Source organism: Convolutriloba macropyga, chromosome 3 (assembly GCF_964194025.1).
Source record: "Convolutriloba macropyga chromosome 3, txConMacr16.3, whole genome shotgun sequence".
Classification (NCBI taxonomy): Eukaryota; Metazoa; Xenacoelomorpha; order Acoela; family Convolutidae; genus Convolutriloba; species Convolutriloba macropyga.
Genome location: NC_134470.1, coordinates 57206652 through 57227105, shown reverse-complemented (window position 1 = coordinate 57227105; position 20454 = coordinate 57206652). Strand labels below are relative to the sequence as shown.

General features: G+C 36.0%; 1 protein-coding gene across 1 annotated transcript; it reads left to right on the top strand.

The window, feature by feature from the left end:
* The first annotated feature begins 951 nt into the window (after positions 1-951).
* Positions 952-19080, top strand: LOC142337162 (uncharacterized). Its single transcript, XM_075386270.1, has 8 exons — positions 952-1122; positions 2267-2397; positions 8090-8244; positions 10405-10588; positions 10848-11062; positions 12526-12686; positions 15087-15198; positions 18614-19080. The coding sequence occupies exons 1-8, from the start codon at positions 988-990 to the stop codon at positions 18709-18711; spliced, it is 1191 nt and encodes a 396-aa protein (XP_075242385.1). The 5' UTR covers positions 952-987; the 3' UTR covers positions 18712-19080.
* Positions 19081-20454: the final 1374 nt, after the last annotated feature.

Genomic DNA, 20454 nt, shown 5'->3' with positions numbered 1-20454 from the left:
TGTGTGTTTGTCTGTGCGTGTGTGCCTGTGTGTATGTGTGCATATGTGTGTATGTGTGTGTGCGTGCGTGCGTTCGTGCGTCCGTGCGTGCATGTGTGTGACGACTCATGAATGTGTGGAGGCCGTTCGTGTATTGAGACTTGATTTTTTTCCAAAATAATAGAAGCCGTAGTTTTTGATCGTTACTTTTAGGAAAAACACTCAAAGCCCTTATTATTTTTACCAGTGTTATTGCGTTTGACGGTTTAATAAACCTAAAACTTTACCAATTTGACGATTATTTAAACATTAGCATTGTTTTTCAGAAATGCTTATTTGCGACCAGGTTTTTCTGGAAAATGACTGTTTTTGGCAGGCTTTCTTAGGAAATTTGCCAGTCGTTTCCAAATGGTCTGAACAATAACCGTGTGCGACAGTTCCTTCTTTTAATAAATTTATATGCTCAAGACACTTGGTGATATCACTCTGCGTATGATTTGCTAATGTTTGATAAGGGAACGAAGATATGTTTTCATTCTTGAGATGCGCAAAAATACCTCAGCATGAATCGATCTACACTGAATTTTAAAACATTGCTAAAACTTACAAAGATGCGATTTTATAGAAATGGATGACATAATTGGCAACATTTTACGTTAAAATGTGTGTTCAAAGTAGTTTAGAGCCCTTGGAAACAGGAAAATGATCAAATACGGTTGTTTCGTAAAAATACAGGTTGTTTCGTAAAACATTAATCGCCTCAATAATACTGGTTCCCATTTTGATAGTTTTCCCCCCGAATGATCGGTTTTTTCGGGTTTTTGATTGAAACTTTTAAGAGATCACCATGTTTGACCGGTATTGTCCGAGAATCAATGGAACATTTTATTCGATCAAAACTCATCAACATGGGTGAATACAATTGGATCGGTAGGTTACATTAACTGTTTTACAGATGTGTGCAGTTTGAGACCAGACCAGACAATAAGGCCAGATGACAAGTATACCATGAGGGTGGTAGCTTCGGACAACGGGAACCCATCCCTATCTTCCCAAGGAGTAGTGAGGGTTGATGTCCTGAACATCGAACTCTTTGTAATCCAGATGACTATCAGCATCAGTTTTGCACAGTTTGATGAAGCTGTAAGTCTCTGAATACGCAGTATTGAATTTATTCAATTGGTTTAAAACACTTTTCAACTTCGTGCGCCGCTTCTAGATTTGATCAGAATCTTAAACGAATCTTACAACAAGATTTTATCAAGATTTTTGAATCCTGTCTGAATTTTTCAAAGCGTTCACAGTTGTGAAGCCTGTTCGAAAAGCATTGGATTGCTCCAAAGCAATTTTAGAGCATAAGAAAGGTGGGTACTATTCTGTTTTGCCCCCCCCCCCCCCCAATTAGTGGGCTTATATTTTGACGCCCCCCCCCCCCCGGGCGCACGTGCTATTTCGTTACATAGTGCCGTGCTATATAACAACCCGTGTTGAGAAAATGCAAAGAAATCGATGCAACATATAATTCGCAACTGGGGGCGAAAAAACACTGGGGGGGGGGGGGCGAAAAAACACTGGGGGGGGGGAGGGGGGCGAAAAAACACTGGGGGGGGGCGAAAAAGGGCGAAAAAACACTGGGGGGGGGGGGGAGGGGGGGCGAAAAAACACTGGGGGGGGGGGGGCAAAACAGAATAGATCCGAAAGGTGATTCATGGTTGCTCCAAAATTCAATTTTTAGAGGTATAGGTTGCGTGACTCCGCTTCATTCAAATTCAACTATTTATCAAGAACCGCGCAGCAGTTCGAGATGCTGAGCCACAATTTGAATGTGACTTTTGCAGAGTCGTGTATTCTAGCTGAGAACACGCAGCCTGCAAGTTCGAAAATGCCGATTGGTCATGGAAGTCAGCTTCTGGCTATTTATATAGAACCTTCGGGCATTTTTAGCTTCTGGTACTGAAGACTTTTACGTAATGGTTAAGTGACTCTGCTTGAAGTCACTGAGAACTTCTGGCATTTATCGTGAACGGCGAAGCGGTTTGAGATATTAAGTCAGAATTTCGGAGTGATTTCTTCGGAGTCACTTAACCATGCTTAAAACACGAAACGCTCACTTTTTAAAATGACGAAAGTCAACGAAATTCAACCTCTGGCTAAATAGCAACTTCTGGCATTTTTACTTCTGGTACTGCAGACTTTCGTCATTGTAAAATGTGCACGTGAAGGTTTTAAGCTATTTTGCATTTTTCACGTGCATTTTTTTATTTGCTCATCAGTTTTGTGGTTTTAGACTCAAGAGAGGTTCTCGATTGCTCTGCAAACAGAGTGTCAGCGCACTTATCGTCTATGTACGGCAGGTGTGATCTACTTTGAGAGAAATGCATCCAAACGACGAAGAAGAAGGTCTTCAACGATAAACAAGTAAAACCTCTTCCCAGTTTGCTATCATATCGTTCCCATATCACAATAAAAATATTCGCGCGTGTACATGCGCGTGTGTTTATGCATAGACTTCGCGCGCCTGCCTCATCTAGTTATCATTGTTCCGACCCAACTTGCTGGGAGAGGGAGGGGGGACCTATATGCGCAGTTGAGTCAATTTTGGCCGATCGATATTGTTATTGTAGAGAGTTGTAAGTGGTATCATTAGAAAACCGGTAAAATTTAAGAATTTGTAATTTGAAAGCTTTTCTCAAATTTCGTCTTCTTCGAGGAGTTATTAATGTTCAAACTTTAGTGAATATTTTATGATTTTCACTTTTTTTAATTATTTTTTTGAAACTCTTTACTCGTACATTATTTTATTTTGCTAAAATAGATTAAAAACAGCTTAATGAAATTAAGTTTCTTATTTTTCTATAATGAGAATAAGTTGATCAAGTTTTCGATTTGATGCCGTTGCAAACATTGGCTGGTTTCTCTTATAAATTACCTTTTATCACAAGCAGGCACCCAATAAGTTATTTTAGCTAAAATTCTTAAAAATTCTGAAGAGCACCGCCCTCAAAGATGTTCAAAGAATCCTAATGAACTAAAACGAACCAAAGTCAACTGAATTTTTTTCGCGGTTGAAGTCAATTTACGGATTTTTGATTCATTTTCAGTGCCATTTTCAATCTGTTGTAATTTTTAATGGCCACCTCAGCTTCTCAGCCGGCTATTATAGCGCTCCTAATTTTTTAAAAAGTTTTCGTCGTACTAAAAGTTTTTCGCTTTACCTTAGTTCACTTCCTGTGCAACATTTTTCGTGAAATATTTATGACTTCTCTGGACCAGTTTCAATCTTCTCTCATTTTGCTAAAGGTGTTTTTAGACAGCAGTTGCTCAGCAAAGCCACTCAAAATGAACAGAGTCAGTATCAAAATACGAAATCAGAAATAGAAACGGGGTAAACCCATAAAGCAAATTTTAGATGCCCGTTACTCGAACTTTATTCTTAGTTACCATTTCTAATGATTATTGATACTGGCCCATGTGTCGTTTCACTACGAAACAGGAGTGTATTCAGCTCCAAAATTACATCAAAATAGTTCGCAATAAAAAATTGTTTTTGTACAAAAATCATTTTTGCATTAGTTTCTCTTCTTTCAATCCCAATCGTGGCTATGGGAATCAATGGCAGCTATTTTCCACCAATCTACCGGGGATATTTTTTGTTAAAAGTAGGAACAAAAAGGCAGTTAAAATAGCTGTAAAGCAATAGGGATGATATTTCTGATCACGCACTGGCTGCCTACAGTCCTAAAAAATGTATAATTATAGGGGCTGTCTTTTTTCAAGTTATGTTATCAATTCTTCAAATTTTTTGATTTCAAAGAGACTAAATTATAGTCGAGATTTTAAAAACGCTGAAACATTAAATAGAGCGACAAAAACAGTAGTTCAAAAGCGTGAGTTTCAAAATCCATCTTATGTGGAACAAAAACAAGTTTCGTTTTTTGGAGAGTTTTTCACCAGCGCTGAACTTAAATTTCAATGAAGGCAATTTTGCCTTTAAGTAATTATTGTTTTCAAATAAAAGTGTATGATTTTTTGGTCTTGACACTATGTTTTTTCATACAATTTTGTCTAAGTCTATTGTTTTTTGTTGTTCTATTGCTTAATCGCGTTACAGAGAGGTCTCAGTGTCTTTGTAAAGACGCATAATTTATCATATTCTAGGATTTCAAATCGTAATTTAAGGCTTATGTGACTTCTTTTTTTCTGTTTTAAATTTTAATGACTTTTTGAATTCGCCCTAATTAGTTGTTATCATTGCTGACTTCCAACTTAGACTGCTTACTAGTAGGTGAGATCTACTCTGTAGCGAATTAAAATTCCGAAACTTCAATGGTTTTATATTTAATGTAATTGTTATTTTACTTTGATTTGCGGGTTTCTACAGGTATAAAGAAATGGGTTTACATACGAAAAAAAAACAGATTGAATTCGTTTTTAAATGTAGCATTTTAAAATCAATTCATATATTTCTTTTATATCTATTAGATTATTCTCAGCGATCAATTAATTTCAATATAATTTTTAGTTATATTCTAAAACTTGCCTTTATTTAGTGTTAAAAGTATTCTTTTATATAATTTGCCGTCTTTTTTGAAATGTTTGGAAATCAATGTTTAGTGACATCTATTGGTAATTGTTTTCAAAGAGTTTAGCGGTGGGCAGACGTTTGTTGCAACGCACATTTTTTCAACGTGTTGTAATGGGTTTTCGTATTTTTTGCATTGCTAATATAAAGCAGTTTTAGTCTTTAAATCTACTTTTGCTTGTTCTTAGTATACGTAGGTTTACACTTTCAGTTGGAAATCAAAGGCTACTGTTAAGTAAAAATGTATACAGTCAGATCAATATTATTCCTTGTTGATTCGAGTGTAATTGAGGAACTGTCATTATTTTGTTTTTCTTTTGTCTTCCTCTATGTTTAAAAAACTTACCTATCAGGCAGAGAATGAACAAAGAATCTTTTTTTGATGATATATATCAGTGGAAAGATAAATTTGTGCTCACGAAGTGGGTTTTTCTTGTTTTTATATCAGTTTCTGTTAATTTTTGCAAGAAGTTGTTTGAGCATGCACAAATTATTTCAGCAAGATTCAGTAATATATCTGCAACGGCTTAGTAAATTCTAATTGAGACAGAAAGTTTTACGGACCTTTAATTTTATCTCTTTAATGAAATGTCGTATCTGCTCTCTCATTTTTAGTTTTTCTGTAATTGTTGGTTCTCTGCTCTCTCAATAAAACAAATTTCAATTTGGCAGTAACAGACCTCATAGTTACTCTAACGTGGCATTTTTCAATGATAATAGGTGATTTAGTTTACATCTAATGCTCTTCAATTCAGACCGTGAATTTTCAAAGTTTTTGTATTACGAATCTTGCTTTCTTTTCTTGCTTTTCTTATGCTCTGATATTTTGGCATTTAGTCGCTTATTTGAATTCAAATTGGATAAGTTGTTACCTGTCTTTTAACAATAGATGCTTTGAAATGGTCAGAGATCTAGACATATGGTTACATTTTCTTTGGGTTTTGACTTTTGTTTTTTGCCAAAAAAAAATAAATGCTGCTGTCGTCCGTTTTAACCGTTTTCGGTTTTTAATTTTTTTCAAATGTTTCTGTATTTGTTCTAGAAACGTTTTTTGTATATTTCATAAGCGTGAACTCTTTTTAAGATATTCTTCTGCTTTCTTTTTTTGGGATGCTCGGACATTTGTTTGTTGAAGATAAAAGCTTGCTCTACCATAGAAGTGCGGAAATCCATTCGATTCGTCAATTCATTTTGTGCCTTGAATTGGAAATCTTATTTTTTGTTTATCGCAAATTAAGCATTTACTTGATAAGTTTGCCTGTTCTACTTGTCAGTTTTTAGCAGCATGAATTCTTCTCTCCAATCAAATCATAGCCAAGTTCATTTTTGTCCATTCAATTGAATTAAAAGAAATTGATCCCACTGTTTTAATCATCGTCTCACATTTCAGAAGCATTTTAAAATATCTCTTTTTTCTATTTCATTTTCAGATCATTACGCCAAGAACAATAATAATAAATTTAAAAATAAAATAATAAAAATAATAATAATTGTAATAATAATAATAATAATAATAATAATAATAATAATAATAATAATAATAATAAAAATAATAATAATAATAATAATAATAATAAAATGCATTCAAACCAAACATTGTTTCCACTCTCCTGGTTTTACTCCACTTTAGGTTTTCTAATCGAACCCATTCAGAAGAAGAGAAAAAGCAGCTAAATTTAGGTAATGCTCGTGACTCGAAAAATTTTGTCATTTCTCTTTGAAATGTTTCTCTGAATTCATCAGAGCCGTTAACAGGACAGATTGAAGGGGAATGAAATCGCCTGCTTATACTTAGCTATACGAAACAAAAAAAAACGCACCGCTTCTGTCTGATCTTTCTACCGTAAATCAAAATTTTACGACTGGATCTTGTATTGCAGTCATGTGATAAGCTTTTCTTAAATCAAATGCAATCAGAATTGTCTGTCCAACAATTATTTTGTTCAAAAGGAGGAGATCTGAGACAACCAACTTGTGCCCAATCGGCAGAAGACCTTGCTTAATCAGATTTAAGGCATAGCCTAAATCGGATAGATTCCATTTCCTACAGATGCACTTAACACATCTTCTTTGACCTTTCTCCAAATGCTGTAGTCTAACTTAACTGGTGAACCAAATATTTAAATTAGAGAGAACTAAAACTACATAACCAGAAAACACTTTATGTTCACTTTTGTTCCAGCAGGCAAAACTCGTCGAATATGAGCTAGCTTCTGAAGACCTTTCTCTACAATAAGATCAATGTGAATGTCCCCAGAGAATTTTTGGGAGAAGCTTACACCATAATTTAGGCCAATGTGGAATGAGCAGAGTTGGAACAATTTGCTTAAATGCACATTCATTACCTAGCCTTCTTTTATAAAACTCAAATAGCAAAAGCGGAGTTTACGGAGTTGCCCGTATTTGGTCAAAACTTGAATTTGAGATGCCAATTTAGTCTATTAACAGTAAATATGGTTCCCCTTGGCTGTTTAGTTTGCCACTTGAGGTCCAGAACCTGAAAGGCTCTGATCGTTCCTGTTTTTCCCGCGCCAGCCTGTATACCAAAAAACTACATTCACAAGGCTTATTATATTAGCAGAATAAATTATACATTAGTCAAAACTACGAATCTCCCAAAAATCTTGACTGGTCAGTCATATCAATGACTGGTCCAGAGGTACTCGGCCACCCAGTGAATTGAAACTTAATATTCCGTGAAAACGTTTTTAAGATCTTAATTTTGCTAACAGAAATTGAATTGTCCTCTCAAAAATGTTTAACCAAATTTTTACGAGAATCTTGACCAAAATGTTGAGGTCTTGAGGAAATCTTAGTAAAGGGCGTCTTCGATGCAAATTCCTTGCAAGTTTGCACTATCTGTTTACGTTTACTTGACATAAAAGTGTTCAATAATGTTTCAAGAACTACATTTGGTCGTTTTGAGGATGTTTTGGACTTTCGTTGACAACAGTGCTGGCAATACTTCGTCACAAAATCTAATATACCGTCAATTTTATCCACAAAAAGCGATATGTTAATTGTGGATAAATGTGACGAAAAAATACAAATTTTATTACTTGTTTTGTTGTATAATATAACCATTGTCCACGATGTTGAGATTCAGTCAGCTAAAACTTTTATATCTCAAATTTACTTAAAATTGAGACTTCATTTCGGTTCAATCTCCATGTTGCTAACTATCCAGTGGCTAAATCTTTTCACTTGTCCATGCTAGCTCAAAAGCAGGCATTGTGGATATTGTGATAGATATTTCCAAACTTGCAGCAATTGTGAACTAAACAATGACCACACACGCTCACAGCTCTAATATTAAAACTTGTGAATAACGCTAAAAATTCGAGTACATTTACGAAAAGGCAAATAAATTTTCTTCAACGTGATGTAATTAGAAAATATTTTGAAAAGTTTTTTTAAAGGGTACTAAAAATTACATTCATTGCAAAATGTACTTTAGCAGTTTGTGAAACGAAACTACTTACATTGATCACAAAACTTCTCCTCGCTTATTGGATGTGTTCATTTCAGCGGTCAGACGATCACAGCGTACGTGTATGCATTCAGCAGTGACCTTGACCTGTCGAACACAGAAGCAGATGCCAACTTTCTAACAGCTGACCAGTTGCTCGGTATCTTCCAGCAGGCGGGTGATGGGACACCTGTTCCCGGGCTACTTAACACAGGTAAAACTCACCAGTGCGACGAATATGCGTTATCAATTTTCCTCGCCAATTTAAGCATCGTCGTAAGTGCCGTTCATTCTTATAATGCCCCTATTTGCTTTAGTAAAACTGAAACGCTTCTCTCAATTGAAGTTCGTGGCAATTAATTTTAGACCTGATCGTCTTTTGTTGAGCGATTTTTTTGCACTGCCATTTTTCCGTCTGCCCCTTTTTCTGACCATCATATTTTCGTGACTTATTTTCTTCTTGAAAATCGGAGTTCATGAAAACTTGCGCTAAGGAATTCAGCTAAAAGTGATTGTTTGAAGGGAGTTTCCCTCATCCCTTTAACTCTGACCCCACCGAATTCTGCTGTGTAGGCGTAAATTCATGGTCTAAATGGCAATTCTGGGTGGCTTGGACCCTCTCCTCACTTATACGCCAGCCCTCATTTTAGCCGCCGCACGTTTCTGCTCCCCCTTCTTGGCCCAAAAAGGGGGAGCAACAACCAAAGCTGCAACAACCAAAGCCAACCAGTCGACAGATCAATACACATTTGATTTGTCTTAAAGCTTCAATATAACGCTGAATGTTGTTAAAAAGACCTTCCTTCTCGCAACTATTTATACTAACTAGTTATTCGTCTTAATTTGGTTAGTTACAGGCACTTCGTTTTCCAGGTTGAGCGACCTTGGCTTGACTGATCAATTGGTCCTATATAATTTTGAAAACATCAAAGTCCTCTATTTCTGACTAGTTTTTCTTGATATACAAAGTTGAATTTTTTGCTGGGCACGCTGAGCAAGCAATTGCGGTATCACTTTAAAATTTTTGACCTCCACGTTTCAAGGGCAAATCATTAGTTGAATAACCAATTTCTGAAGAATAATTTACACCATATCCAGCAGATCCCTCATAAAAACACGGGACTTCTGAGAAATGCCCCGTGATGCGTTTTAACCACCAATATTACAATAATTTTGAAAAGGAAATAAAAAATATTTAAAATGAAGCGAAGATATAATTTTCAAGCGCTTTGGTCAAAACAGGTCTTCTTCGTGTTTTCCTAAAATGCAAAAATTTTCTTGAACATGTTAGTAAACTATACTCGACAAACAAATTCCTTTTGGATTCCAGATCATTTTTCTCTTCCGTTATTGATTCTAAGAGAGGTTACTGCTTTAAGACATAATCATTCTTTTCCAAACAAAATTTTGGCATTTCCTAATGATTCAATATTTTGTGTTCTAGGTTGTTTTTACTTAGCTGTAAGATAATCAACAAACGTTTTTTTTTTCAAAAAGGCGATTGCTGCAACTTATTCTCCTTTGTTTGTGAAGTCCAGCTGAACGCATATTGTAATGAGAGACTCTGAAAACTACAAAAAAATTATTGGTTGTTTTTAAGTTAATAGCCGCCATCGGTTTTTGCAAGCTATTATTTAGGCGCGCTATTTTCTTACAAAACGAATAGTTTGAATTGTTTTAGGTGGTAATTTTTTATGATTCTACAAATTTAACGATTTTTAAAAATCAAGTCAAATTGTAGGAGTAAATTTTCAGATAGTCATATCATATTGGTCTTTTTAATGCATGATTTGCGCTTGATCGTTTTTGCTCTTTTGTTCTAGAGCATGCTTTGATTTTTTGAGTGACCTTTTCACACCTCAGTTCTTCATTTTTGAGTGATCGAAATTGTTCTCATTCTGAAATAAAGTTTGTTTGTAAAAGAGGCTGTGAGTTCATCTGACGTTATGTTTTTATTTGAAAATCAAGGTGTAGTACGCGAGAGGAAACCCCCTTCGTCAAACATGCATGGGCATTCTGTGAAGAGCTGAGAGCAAATTGACCAAGTCTGTCCAAACTTTTTGTGTATTTAATTTCTGCATCTTCCAGGAAATTTTTACTGGCCTCAGAGCTTCCGATAACTGATCCCAGGACTCGAGCGCCCTGCGTGATTTCCACATTTATGCCTACAAACACAGTTGACGCCTGGCGCTCGCCTCCTGGCTTAATTTTCAACTGACACTTCGGAGGATTGACAAGATATCCGTACTTGGGACCAAGCTGAGTGAGCTTGTCGAAGAGTGCCCTGATATCTATCAACATACCGACGACGCTACCATCATACTTACCGATGACGCTACCATCATATTTTTTCTCAAATGAATTTTTGCTTCAGATATATTCGGTGACTTCCCTATACTGAGTGTGTCTGCGTACCCGAAGGAGGAGAAGGCGTTCCTGGACAATGTCACCAACAGGTGGATTCTGGCCATCGCAATCATCACTGGCGTCCTCATCCTGGCTGTGCTCGCAGTCTACGTATACTTCCATGTCAGGAGTAGTCGCTCAACTGGAACCAGGTTTTTTCTCTTCAGCAAATGAGATAATTATTCTATAAAGATTCAACAAAATTTTTAAACATTTTTCTGCACGAGAATGCAAAACTTTGTCGACATTCATTCCCTTATATTGAGGCTCTCAACTGTTTTGTTTTCCTGGATCAACAAGTGATCTGATGATTACGATACCAAAGAAATTGAGATAAATTAAAATGTTTTTTATAGGAAAAATTTACTGAAACTTATTTCATGTGAATCAAACTTTTGGCTGTGCGTTTAGATTGACCCTTGTGAAGCCCACGTATAAATGGAGAGGAGGCGGTGGTAACAGAGGAAGAGGTGGGGGTGATGGAGGAAGGGCTCCCAAGTACAAGAGGGAGACTTCCAGGGGCGACGAGATGAGGAGGAAAGTGAAGGATTCCAATCAAGCGAAGAGACAGTCCGCTGCTGTTGCCGTCGCACCACAAACAAAGCCAGACACCTCTAAGTTGCAACGTAGGTATTCTCACATACTGAATAATTCTGATAAAGATACGACAAAAGTCAGACAGGAAAAAATGTCCTATCGAGTGTTTTTCTATTGGAGTTGGATCGATGTTGGGTATTTGTTCACTCAATTTTGTTTTTATTTTTTTATCACACTTGTTTCACGTTACTATCAAAATTGATTTTCCTCACTATCAAAATAATTTTACTTTAAATTGGGGAGATGATGTTAACTAAAAGTGTGCCACTCTAATTGAAAGTCATTTGAGGGCAGCTAATGGATGCCATAAGTTATACAGATTTCTAACCAAAATACAATATCTCAGGGATTAGTAGAAAGAGAATTTTCTCTTTTGCGTTCTGTTATTTATTATCGGGGTTTTTTCTGGCAATCCGCCCGCTATTGCTGGAGATTTGTTATTTCAAAAAACGGGGGTTGGTAAAAACTGGTTTCTGAAGTTCGGTTGCAATCACTGTGTATTAAAAGTCGTGATGCGGACATCATATTATAATTTGTTGAGTCGATTTTAATAATAATAATAATAATTGTGGTTTCTGCGTAATCGCAGCGGAACGGCATTAGGCCTACAGTAACCTGTTTTCAGCTGCCCTTTTTCTTATTATTCCCCACATTTCAGACTGATCTTTTTCGGAATTGCTCTTTTTTTGGTGACTATAGCCACTTTTTTTGCGTCTGAAACTTTCACGTGGTACCATCATTGCAGCCAACATTGGTCAGGCTATGGTCAACCTGAAGCTATGGTTAAGTAAGAGCTCATCCTCACACAGACAGCTTCACGGAGGCAGGGGATTGAACTCTCAATCATTGGTGTGTGAACCACACACCTTACCCCTCGGCTATCACGCCGCAAATTTCCTCATAGCCTAAGATTCTAGAACTCTTGTCTCAATTCTGAGCAATGGTGGTTTGATGAGAGTGCTTAAATTTAAAAAAATGTGAACTTTGTTTTCTGGCAATTATAGACTGACTCTATACGTCATGCTGCTTCAATGGGTTTTTTGTGTTTGTCATATAATTTGACCAACGAATGCTTTTTCTCAGTATGTTAAATGGCACTACAAGCTTAGAGAATCAGCATATTGAGTTGTCTTATTTTGTGATACTTAGAGTTGGATTAGTTATAGGAATGCATAAGGCATCCCAGTGAAACAAAACTTGTTAAATTTAGCTGAGACTCGCATGATGCTGACTTTGTTGACAAAACTTAAGGGTGTCTCAGCAACATTTTTCTTAGCTAACATTTCATGAAAAACCTTGACATGCCTTGGAAAATTTTGATAAAATGCCATTGATCTTGCAACGTTATACGTATGTTGACTCTTTCTTGCCGATACACTGATAAAATTTCACGCTTTGTTTCACTGGGTTTTGGCAAACTGTACGACAATTCTCAGTTTGGTGGGATTGGATAGTAGGGCAGAATAATGGATGGAAATTGCCCATTTTTTAGAGAAGTCTTTGGCACCCGTGGTAGCTCCCCAACCGCAACAGCCAGCGGGAAAGCCTGCAGCGGTGGAAGAGGCCAAAAACAAGAAAGACAATCTGCACGCTGAAGATGACAAACCAGATGTTGGAAAACAGGCACAACAACCAGTCGCCAATGTTAATCAGGTCAGAATAATCGATTTTCAGCTGATTTAATTCTATGAAATGCTCATTCGGTCTTGATAAATATAATATCATAAAAAGTAACTTACGATCGTCCTCTGACACAATATGTATACGGAAATTTCTATCAATATATGAAATTAAGGATACAATTATATGACATTTTACTTAATGCGATAATTTCACATATGCTAGTTATACCCAACGTCATATTACCCGATAGAAAGGACGAAACCGAGTTCTTTTCAATGGGTATCGCAATGGGTAAAAAATAATGCTTAAACTTTGAGTATTATATATGACATTCATTATTTTGGTCTGTAGAAAGAAGATGAAGAGTCAATTCTGCGTAACTACCGACATTTCGTTGCAGACATTTCGTACAATAACGTTGCAGACATTTCGTATTGCTGTTTGTTTTTTTTTTCATTGTGTTTTTTGATCATGAGCCACAAGTTGACTTCTGTGGTAGCTCGATACGGGTTAAACTGGTTAATTTCGTGGGCATTAAGTTGCAGTAGCGAACATAAGCTGACTTTACTAGTCTTTCAAATTCTAAGTATGCAAAGTTACTGGGAAAACTTTTATTCAAAGCTGAAGATGTCTGCTAAAGTGAAGAGCTGTTTTCCAGGTTTTCCTCTTTTCTTAGGTTTTTTAAACAAATGATCTCTAATTGACGTGTAAGTTTTCGACTTCTCGCATTCGAAAAAATTACTGAAGGCCTTTTTTGGGTTTATATGCTTTCCTAGGTTTCATGCTAGGATCATGTATGATCTCCTTGGTTCCATGCAAGGCTCTTACTAGGAAATACGTTATGATTTGTAAGAAATCATAGATGATCTTTGCATGAAACCTAGGAAATGGCGACCCGGAGGTATACTCTTAGCACTTTTAACCTTCGTATCATAACCTTCACTTTTAACCTTCGCAGCAACCTGCGGCCCAAATTAATTCATGCGCTGTCGCCTAGATAATTTTTTCTTTATGAGTGCAAAATTATTAACCGACCGTAAGATTCGAACCCCACCTCCTGAGTATCAATCTGTCACCTCGACGGAGGTACTAACGACTCGGCTATCAAGGCCTTGTCGCCGATTCTCTAACAATCGGTTTTGTTTGAACAAACTTTAATTGGAGCAAATGAAATCAGGGCGTAGGAGGGAGGGCGCAGGTAGCTGTGGTGGGGAGGGTTAATTTTGTGTGTGGGGGGAGGTAGTCGTGGGTTAGGTCTGCGGGTGTAGGTGCTGGGGGTGCAGGTTAGATAGGTTGGAGGGACTTAAATGGGATCAAAAATTCTCAAAATGATTATTTCCATTTGAATAATTTCAGCAACTCCTAATTACTATACTTTACAAACTAAGCTACTGTTAATGTCCAAATGTTCAAAAAGAGAAGTAAACAATCAAAAACAAAAACAGAATTAAACATTCAAAACGAAAGAAGTCAAAATTGAAGTCATGAACAAAATAGCTCTAGCTTATAAAACATAGCCGGTAGAATACCGGAAATGACTCGAAGAGTCGTTCATTAAAAACTGTCATCTAAAGCTGCCTTTTCCAGAAATATGAAAACAGAAAAAAATAATAAAGCAATATACAGTGTGGAAAAAATCATTTTTCGGGTATAATTGTTGGTAGGTAGGTGGGTGTGGGGGGGGGGGGGAGGTAGTGGGGAGAGTGGGTAGTTGGGAGGGGGTTTAGGTGTGAGGGGGGAGTGGTAGCTTAGATAGGTTGGAAGGACATATGGAATCAAAATTTCTCGAAATGACCTTTTAAACTTGAATATTACCAAACTAAGCTACTATTGAAATCCGGTGTTCGAAAACAGAAGCCAACGTTCTAAGACAGAAATGCATGTTCGAAAACAAAAGTCAAACCTCAGGTCATGATTTCAGCTTAAAAAATCCTGTTGAATCTCAATACTCCTCTTCGAGTTGTAAAAACCTGTAGAACACCAATACTCCTTTACAGTAATCCGTTTACAATAATTGCTTCTCATTCTAAAGCAATAAATAACATTGATTCTTGTCATTTTTCAACTTAACATTCGGACATGAATGGCACAAGGAAAACTTTTGGCTCAAACTTTATTTGAAATTGTAAATAACTTTGTAGAAAAAGTTGATTAATTGTTGGAAAGTTTAAAAAGAGGTCCAGCATAAACCTCAGCTTTCATAACTTTTATCTCATTCCCTAAAGCAAAATACTTTAAAATCAATTATACAGTTACTGGTTTTTTAGTTATAATGAATACAAAGTCTAATCGTTTATGTGAAGATAAGCAACTAAGATAGGCTGTTCTTAAGTTCACAAGTTTGAATGACTTATTATGCGTTTTAGTGTTTGGGTCTTCATGTTTAAACAATTTGGTATCAAGGTGGGCAAAAGTTTGTACATTTTGTAGGTGTTCGTAAAAGAGAAAGGGGCTGTTGATCAGGCTGATGGAGGAGGAGGAGGAGGTGCAACTGCTCCCACCTCTGATTTGGACGAATTCAACGGAATGGCATTTGACCCAGGTAGAATACGTTAAACCATTATATTGGTTGCGGTATCAATCCTCATTTTGAACTCTTTTATGCTATTACTACAAAACATAACTACTCATAACTAGAAAGGTCAAGGACATAAAACTCACTCGAAAAATCAAAAGGTTTAACAAAAAGTTTGCCTAAAAAGACTCACGACTACAATAAAAGGTTCAAACTTTTTCTGGAGCTATTAATCGAAATTTATAATCAGGCACACTAAAAATTTACAATGCTTTTATTTCAGTCAACTGGAATTTTAAGGCAAACTTGCTTTTCGATTTGTGAAATTAACTAGATGATCATAGTTTGTCTTTGGAGAAAGGATTTGACCATCTAACTTTGATTCTAAATTTTTTTTTGGAAGGAATTGCCATTTCAGATTGACCATAGGCAAATTTTCTTACGCCGATCAAATTGGCGTCAAACTTTGTTCAACGTCCGTTTTTGTTTGATCATAATTATTCATTATGACTCAAGCTTTTGCGTAATCGCAGTGGAGCGTCGTTAGGCCACAGCGGCCTGTTCTCAGCTGACTTCCTTCTTTTTATTCCCCATTTGCGGGTGTTTTCTTAAGTCCCATATGATCAGGATTTTTCAACTCTTCACTGCATATACAATCAAAATGATAAAGTTTATTGTTTACTAAAAAAGTATTCTTTTGTATACTTTTTTGTATACCAAAAGTTCTACATGTTCATATTAAGGCAAAGAGTTTTACTGTGAACTTTACCATGAAATGGCTATCTGATGCGATAATTAAGTCTCAGGTCATATCAAAAATTGTAATGAAATTTTGAAGGGTCAGTGTTTAAACATAATGCGCTCAGGTCCGTGCTAGTCCTGAATAATTATAAATTATGATTTTTTTCTGTTAAATTCTAACCAAATAATCGAAGTATTTGAAAAAAATTCCAACTTCTTTTCAAATCCTTGTTACATTGAGTTTTCAAACCTTAAGTGAAAAGGCCGTTTTAATTTAAATAGGGGTTAATAATTATTCCCCAATTTTAAAAAAAATTGGTTGATATTTCATTTTTGTTTCAATTTTTTGTGGATATTGCTATCAGTTGGTTCGGTTCTCAATAGCTCATATCGTTTTGTTACTTTAACAAATCAACGGTTTGCTTTAACAAATTGTATTCATAATCAACAGTGCGCAACCAATTTTGTAAACAAACACCACCATCAAACAAAATTAACGAAAAAGAATCCGATCTCCTGAACTTTACTGAAATAATGATGGGAGAAAACTGATTGTTAACTTAGGTCAAAATTGATTCCCATTTCTTTTCTCATAAGTTTTCATTATCATTGTTGATCAACAATCAGTCTCACGTTAGAAACGTTTTCATTTTTTTTTCTAGTGCTCATTGACTCCGCCTCAAAGTACTTAATCAAGCTAGAAAACGTTTAATCCCGCGGGAATTTCAAAATCCTGAACTTAAATATTGTGAAAGTTGTCAAGTGCCCCTGACAGTTACCTTTATATGAAACAGTCTTGTTAAAAGTGCACACAAAATGTCTCATTTTGCCGTACTGTTCATCCCATTACTCAGTGTCATCAGAACCAATGATTTTGGTTTCAAAAAAAGAAACAGGTAACGAAAAGTGATAGTTAAAAATTATTTATCAATAGCTTCATTGAGAACTATCAGTTGAAAACGTTCACGGAAAAATTGGCGAGTTTGAGTTAAACCAGAACTTGGAATTCCTTGAAATTCGAAAAAGCTAGTTAACAATTGGTTGGTTTGCCAGCTGTTTTTCTATTAATTTTAATTTATAGTCACTCAGAAAGCAATATATTACCAAGCTGATATTGGAGTGCCTCATTCAAGAGCTTTAACTGATATTCGCCTAATTTCCACAAAACTTTAGTTCAGAAATTTTGCCTAGTGGTTATAAACATTCAATTTGCCTATTTGAGTTTTTGTTTATATGCTACGACCCGTTTTCCCAATAGATACCTGGTTAAATACATTTGAGCAGGAGTCAAATTAAAAATTTATCTCATGAAAACGAGATAAGATTTTATTTTGAGCTAGTCTAATATAAGTTTTTGAGCTAGTCTAAAATAAGTTTTCTTCTTCAATTAGTAGAGTGAATTGTAGTTAACGTTTGAATATTTTTGGTTCCATTTTAAAATTATTTTCTACTTGTTTTCTTAAGTTTTCTCGCCCGTGTTGACACCGCTACAAATAGGCCTGCTTGATTTTTTGTTGATAACACTGTTTGCCGATATCAAGATGGGCTACTATAATAACACGGTGCTAGTTAATATCATGAAAATCAGTTCTTCAAATTATCAATTAAAAAACTACTAACATTGGAAGAGTTGTCCTCAAACAAAAGGCCGAGGCAGTCGATTGTATCTGGTTTATACGTTCACCCAATGGGCCTCAAATAATAATAATATTAGAGCTTCATAAAGAGCACTAATATGGTAAAAACTTAAAAATTCTAGCGCACTTTTAAATTGGCTTTAGTAATGAACTGCCACCAGTAGAGTTTAGCGGCTCAAAATGATGAGAGGGGGTAATTTAGTTCACGTAAAATGCAAGTTGAAGGAGCAAAAGGTCAATCGGAAAATGAGCTAGCTCAACTATACAAAAAAATCATGAAAAAAAAGACCGGTGAGTGTGTTTTACTTGCTAAAACTTTGAATGAGACTATTTAACAAGTTTTGTCGTCTGCTGACAGAGGCAACTACAATTTCTCAATATTCGAGTGTCCTCTAACTAGGAACTTTGATCTTGGCGCTAGTGAAAATGGCAGACGTACCAAAATATAGAAATTTTGTTGCTGGCCAATCACAATTGAGAAAATGGGAATATTATTTTCTGATTGGCTGATTGCTCAACCAATTTTCCATGTTTTGAAATAGGATACGAATGTTTAACGTTTGCTCAGAAATCGCGATAAGCCGGAAAGAGAAAAATTATATATGGGAGGAGTGGGGAACTGGCCTCACGTTCGGTTGTGATAGATTCCAGGGCCCGCAAGGCATGATCAGATGCGGTGAAATATATAACCTAGCACTAGGCTAGGGCGAGGGCCCGCGAGGCATGGCCAGATGAGGTGAAATATATAACCTGGCATTAGGATATGCCCAATTTAGGCTAATTGAACGCATAATTGTACAGTGTTTTAAATTTGTCAACCAATCACATTCGTTGAAATTACATGTTGGTACGTCTATTTGTTAAGTCGTCACCTATGATCTTCCCTTTGCTCAACCATTTCATGAATTGGTTCATTTTTATGGTTAATTAAAATCAGGTATTAGCTCAAGCTAATGCCTAAGTTTTTTGCCCTCATTACAGCTGCGTGGTTAAAAACTCTGACCAATTAATTTTAGTCAAAATTACTTCAAGTTAAGAGAGATACAATTGATTGTCTGTTTCAGCCACCGGTAAATATTATGCCTATAACAACAAAACAGGCAAACGACGATGGCTCAGAACGAAGGAAGTTGACATAATGAAAGCCAAACTGAACAAATGAGCAAACCCTGAACAAGGAATCAATTACCAAAAACCGAAGAAACTAAACTTAGTTAAAATAACTCTCAATTACTGCTTTATTCACACTATTCGTTAGAAATCCCTAAAATATGCCAAAATAACTGCCGTTCTATCTCTAATCATACTGATAACAAAATTTGAATTGAAATGAAAATATACCATAAATGTGTAAACAATTTAGTCATAACGTTAGTATAAATAGTTTAGCTCGAATGCTTTTGATGTGTATATACAAAAAAAAATTAATGTTGTTTTCTTTGACGTCATGAATCAAACTGTTTGTTGTAGAAGTATGTAAATTGTCTAATCATTTGCTTTTGGGAGATTGTAAATAAAATGTACAGCTGCATCAAGTTTTGAAAACTCCGCGATAAGAAAAGTGGGATCTTTTCAAAGATAGCTTCTCCTTCCCATTGGTACCCAGTAGAAAATTGCATGCCCTTCTAAACTATACTTAATGTTACCTAGTTTGAGGTCCCAGAAGGAATCAAGTATGTTGAGACCGAAGATGAACGCACGAGGGGAGCGCTGTGCGTTCAAAATTACATAGTGCGGAAACATCGAAAAAGGTACGAACAGGAAAGCGCGAAAGTCTCAACATCAATGCAGAAAAGCCTGGTGAAATTCTAGACATAAGATTTTTCCGTCTGGACAGACACTTTCCGTCTGAAATGGGCTGAACATACCGGTTTCCGTCGGGCACCTCAACCTCCCTTGTTGAAATTTCACCCAAAAAAAACATAAGAAATGATAGTTTTTAATCGGTCTTTTAAGGGAAAAAAGGTCAAAGCCCTTATGTTTTTTTGATCGTTTTTTGGACATAGGAAGTGCTCGTTTTGAGCGGTATATTAGAGGAGGACCGTTTTTGATCGTTTTTACAAAGTAGGAAATCATCGTTTCTCAGCGTTATTTTTAGGACAAGACAGTTTTTTGCCCGTTGTTTATTTAAGAAATGACAGTTATTTGATCGTTTTTTAAACGTAAGAAATGCGAGTTTTTCACAGTTTTTTTAATAGAAGATAACTGTTTTCAACCGTTATTTTATTTAGAATATGACCATTTTTAAAGGTTATTTTATAAAGAGATGACCGTTTTTGACCGTTAGTTTTTAGCTGGGTATATTTCACAATCAAGATGTACACATAAGCGTACACATTGATCTAAAAACTGCTCGCTTGAATTCTTCTCAAAGAATTGCTATAGAGGCGGTAATTGTTGAAAAAATCCAAAACGTGTGATTGTTATAAGGGTGGTGGCCGCAAAAAAATCGTAATAATGATCGCAATAAACATTCAAATTGGCCGAAAATAGGAGTTAAACATGGAACTGAACTAACTACGCTTAGGAAACAAAAGTTGAGTCATTTTCTTTTTTTTTCACAATCAACTTTATTGAATTCTGCAAACAAAATTTATGATTATTATTTAGAGCTGAAGGGACGTAGAGGAGAAAGCTGTAAAATTAGATTTAATGTCGCTCAGTTTTATACGCATAACTTTGAATTTGATACTTTTGAATTTGCTTATGCAAATAAGCAACGAAGATCTGTCCGTGGCCGAACTGCCCATCAGATTTTTTTTGGCCGAACAAATTAAAGCATAGGGCTCCTATTCTGCTCAGCGCCCAATCAACTCCAATTCCTGGAATCGTGTTGTTGGATCTATTCTGTCTCGCAAATCCCCGAGGCTGTGTATGATCCGAGGTGAAAATTATGAGTTATATA

Coding starts and splice junctions, on each gene's coding strand:
- LOC142337162 (XM_075386270.1), top strand. CDS start 988: ATGAGGGTGGTAGCTTCGGACAACGGGAACCCATCCCTATCTTCCCAA. Junction 11,063..12,525: donor AGACACCTCTAAGTTGCAAC/GTAGGTATTCTC, acceptor CCCATTTTTTAG/AGAAGTCTTTGGCACCCGTG. Junction 12,687..15,086: donor CAGTCGCCAATGTTAATCAG/GTCAGAATAATC, acceptor TACATTTTGTAG/GTGTTCGTAAAAGAGAAAGG.